General features: G+C 42.4%; 3 protein-coding genes across 3 annotated transcripts; all 3 read left to right on the top strand.

Moving 5' to 3' along the window:
* Positions 1-49: 49 nt before the first annotated feature.
* K450DRAFT_203250 (uncharacterized protein) lies at positions 50-1,325 on the top strand (the record flags this gene model as incomplete). The annotated part of the gene is made up of 3 exons (XM_051584710.1): positions 50-841; positions 932-1,208; positions 1,316-1,325. Coding segments are annotated over 3 exons (1,079 nt in total), but the record flags the coding sequence as incomplete, so codon positions are not given.
* A 199-nt stretch (positions 1,326-1,524) lies between these two features.
* On the top strand, positions 1,525-2,397 carry K450DRAFT_181501 (uncharacterized protein; the record flags this gene model as incomplete). The annotated part of the gene is made up of 1 exon (XM_051584371.1): positions 1,525-2,397. A coding segment is annotated over one exon (873 nt), but the record flags the coding sequence as incomplete, so codon positions are not given.
* A 1,418-nt stretch (positions 2,398-3,815) lies between these two features.
* K450DRAFT_162839 (uncharacterized protein) lies at positions 3,816-4,106 on the top strand (the record flags this gene model as incomplete). The annotated part of the gene is made up of 1 exon (XM_051584030.1): positions 3,816-4,106. A coding segment is annotated over one exon (291 nt), but the record flags the coding sequence as incomplete, so codon positions are not given.
* Between the last annotated feature and the right edge of the window lie 9 nt (positions 4,107-4,115).

Below are 4,115 nucleotides of genomic sequence, written 5' to 3'. Positions count from 1 at the left end.
GCTGCTAGAAAAGGAAATTGTGAAATAGCTTATATCCTACTTCAAGAAGGAGTCGATATAAATGCTAAAAACAAGATAGGCGAAACCGCTCTCCACATCTCCATAGAATACAATTCGCTTGGCCTAGCAAACTTGCTGATAGACTTTGGTATCGATATTAACGCAAATAACTTTCTCCTATCCCAAGCAACAGCATTACATATTGCTATTGAAGCGAGAAATTCGAAATTGGCTTCGTTGTTGGTAAAACGTCATACTAATGTCAATGTGAAGGATAGCCGTCAGCAAACACCATTGCATATAGCGGTTGAAAATAATTCCATAGCAGAATGTGCTCTATTGATTGAATACGGAGCAGAAATCAATTTCAAGGACAGTCATGGGTCAACCCCTTTGCATATTGCAGCAATGAACTGGAGACCAACTTTAGTTAAGTTGTTACTGGATAGTGGCGCCTCCATTGATGGAATGTTAGAAGAGCCTCATTCCCTGGCATACATCATAGAATGGTACACACCTAAAGATAACCATAACGAGTTGCGTAGATTTCTTTCCGTGCTCAAGTTGCTCATCGATGCTGGTTGTGACCTTAACGGTGTTCAATATGCTATGGACAAGTTAGAAGCAAATATTCCAACACTACGAAACATGATGTCCGTGTCGTCCAATCAACAGTTGAAAAAAAAATGGAGTATTGCTTTGGGCTCACCATCAAAGTATGAAGCAGGTGACGACGACGAAGTTGAAGTTGAAGATAATGATGATGATATTGATATTCACATTGATGAAGTTGAGTACTCTCCATATCAATTGATAGACGATTTGGTTGATGGATTAAAAAGTAGGTATTGGCTTCATATGTGCATGTTTCGCATTTGCATCTCAAGACTTAGCTAATTTTGTTTCCGATTTGCTGCCAAAGTCAACCTAGACAATCAGATACAAGTTGATAGTATTCATCACAAATATGGTGGTATTGGATTCCCGTCTTTTAAACGCCTTCAGTTACATGAGACTTTCATCATCGACGAAACCGAGTATCAAAGTAGCACTGCTGGAACAGCTTCATTCTCACAAAAGCTGGGTACATTGCACTTTGAAAACAGTTTTACGACAATCATTCAATCCTTGCTCGACTGCGTTTCTGCCAGAATTTTCACCTCTGCCAACTCCTTTATGTTGCAGTTGGACGGATCGTTCGACACAAAGTGTCCAAAATGGGCGTCTCACTTTGACAAAATGAATGGTATCATTCGTGAGCCTGGTCAATTGATTGTTCAACTTCCATCCAAGAACACTACTTTTTCTGTACCAGGATGGCATAAAAGCAGTCATCCTTACCTTCGGTTTGTTGATGCTGTATACGTGTGCCGAAGATCATGTACTCGGATCGATCAAGAGATATTTTCAGATGTGCTAGGAGGATCAGAACAAAAGATGGCAACAGATTTACATGCCGTATTGATAGCAAGTCTCAGTATCCTCAGTATTGCTGGCGGTGATAGCCACATTGAGAAGTTGGTCATGGCTATTCTTGGTGTCCAATTGGATCCTTTACGAAATACTCCACCTGATAAACCATCAGCACAATGGCATATTCGAAACCGACGCCAGTGCTCATGTAATTCACAATCTGCTCACCGACCACTATCACCAGTGGCTGCTGCAAAAGCTGCTGGAGTCAATATCTGGCGAGACCGACATCAACATATTGTAAACCGAGTATGGGACTTGCATCAAGATAAACTTGTAGATAACATCGATGCCAGAGATGTCGTCTTCGTCACTCATAGATGGTGTAGCCCTGAAGTTAACTATCGCGATGTGATAGAAAGGAGACAACCAAATAACCAGGCAGTTAATGTTAGTGAAATGTCAGGCAAGTTGCGGCGAATTCGCGACACTTTATTGGATCATACGCAGTACGTATGGATGGACACCATTTGCATTGACAAGTCAAATTTATCTGAGCTTGATGAAGCCATCCGCTCTATGTACAAATGGTATGCTAGCTGTGCCGCCGTTGTGCTGGATTCTGATACTACACTTGATGTATGGCGCAGCAGAGGATGGTGTCTACAAGAAGGTGCTGCGGCTGGACTCCTTCGCGGAATATCAAAAAGTGGGAAACTCGTCACCATACAAGAATTGGCTATTGAGCAAAATCAAGATCTTTGTTCTCTTGATCTTCACTTATATTATCGACCAGGAAATGCTGCTGAGGTATTGGCAAGAATGGACGCGCGAGAAACAACACGCAAAGAAGACATGGCTTATGCTTTGGCAGGAATATTTTCCGTCCACTTGACCTTAGCGTATGGTGAGGGACTCAAATCTCGTGAACGACTGCTTCGAGAGCTAGCTATCCAGAAAGGCGATCTGTCATTCTTAAGCTTCCACACCACTCCAACGATACCTCATGATTATTTACCAGCTATCGGTCAAACTAATTATTTGATTGCAAAGTGTACAAGCGTTTCAGCTCCAGTTACTGTCAGCCATGTTGGCATGTGTTTTGAGGTCCAGCTTGTCAAGGGAGATAACGCAAGGCAGTTACTACAAAAATTAAATGGTTGGGTAAAGCTGAGCTTCGCGAAAGCTCGATTTCTAGGCGCAGAAGAGCTTATCAAGGCGGGAGAACAATATGAGTATCAAAGTTCGTCATCTGTAGAGATCGCTATCGTTCATGACATCAGGTCTCTCATTTTGGTCCAAGTATGCGGTCAGGATAGACAGACAGGCGGAGGAAAACCGATCAAACTGTGCTACCGGCTCCAGTGCTGCCAAATAGAAGAAACTGAGTTTGACAGATTGTTCACCTGGAATGTTGATAACGCTAAGAAGCCAGCAGCTGCAGCAGAGGAAACCAAGCGAGAAGAGATTAGCAACATTATGTTACCAACCCAAAATGAAACCAACACGTATGCCAGTTTTGAGAGAATCTGGTTAGGTGATAAGCCTGATAGCGTTGGAGGCAATCTGTTTAGAAGCGAGAGCACAGCACACCAAGGAAGAAGTAGCCAATGGATAATTTAATACGCGTAGTTTCACTGACGGTTAGATTGAATAAAAAGCTCAACGATATATTGTGAATAGAATATTCATGGACTTATCAAGATGCTGTTAATGACGAATCAATTGATCTAATTTATTCGCCTTGTGTCTCTAAAATTGAAACTCTCATCAAAATTACTCCTGTGTGCTTAAGTTATAGACGAATCAACTGATACCTTTGTTGTCGCACAGAACTCGTAATATCAACACACCGCTGCGCACTGAGCTGCAACACGTCTTTTCTTCTTCTTTTCTTTGCAAACTGCAGGTGCCTCTTGATGTTGAAAGCAAATGATGAAGACCAGGTCATCAAACTTGATCAGTCAACCTACGCTATCTCAAGTTCTTTTTGCTTCGATAATGATACGGAAAACAAAAGTGATCTTCGTGCTCAGTGGTTTAATGAAGTTGCCAATGGAAATACTAGTAAAATCAAAAGGTTAATTCAACTTGGTGCCGACGTCGGCTGGGAGAACATTGAGAAAATTACTGCGCTTCACCTGGCTGCGAAGAGTGGGCATAAAGAAGTAGTAGAAGTGCTGATTGAACATAGCGCGGTCATCGACGCAAGGAATGAGAAACCAGAAACAGCACTACACTTGGCTGCAGAGAAAGGACATAAAGAAGTAGTAGGCTTGCTACTTCACTATCAAGCTACCGTTGGTTCAAAAGTTGGCTCTCCAGAGTCTGCATTTCATAAGGCAGCAGAGAAGGGACATCATGAAATAGTAGACTTACTGATCAACCATGGCGTGGCTGTTGACGCACAAAATGCATCCTCAAAAACTGCACTTCACTTGGCTGCAAAGAAAGGTCATAAGGAAGTAGTAGGTCTGCTGATCAACCGGCAGTGTACTATCGATGCAAAAGATCAGTATTCAAATACTCCACTTCATGGGGGTGCAATGAATGGACATTGTGATATAGTAGAGCTGCTAATCAACCATGGCGCGGCTGTTGACGGACAAAATGAAATCTTAAGAACTGCACTTCACCTGGCTGCAGAGAAAGGTCATAAAGAAGTAGTAGACTTGTTGCTCAATCATGGCGCGGCTGTTGAC

The sequence above is a fragment of the Umbelopsis ramanniana genome (assembly GCF_025399195.1).
Source record: "Umbelopsis ramanniana AG unplaced genomic scaffold K450scaffold_129, whole genome shotgun sequence".
NCBI lineage: Eukaryota > Fungi > Mucoromycota > Umbelopsidomycetes > Umbelopsidales > Umbelopsidaceae > Umbelopsis > Umbelopsis ramanniana.
The sequence above is the reverse complement of the archived record's forward strand: the minus strand, read 5'-3'. Positions and strand labels throughout refer to the sequence as shown.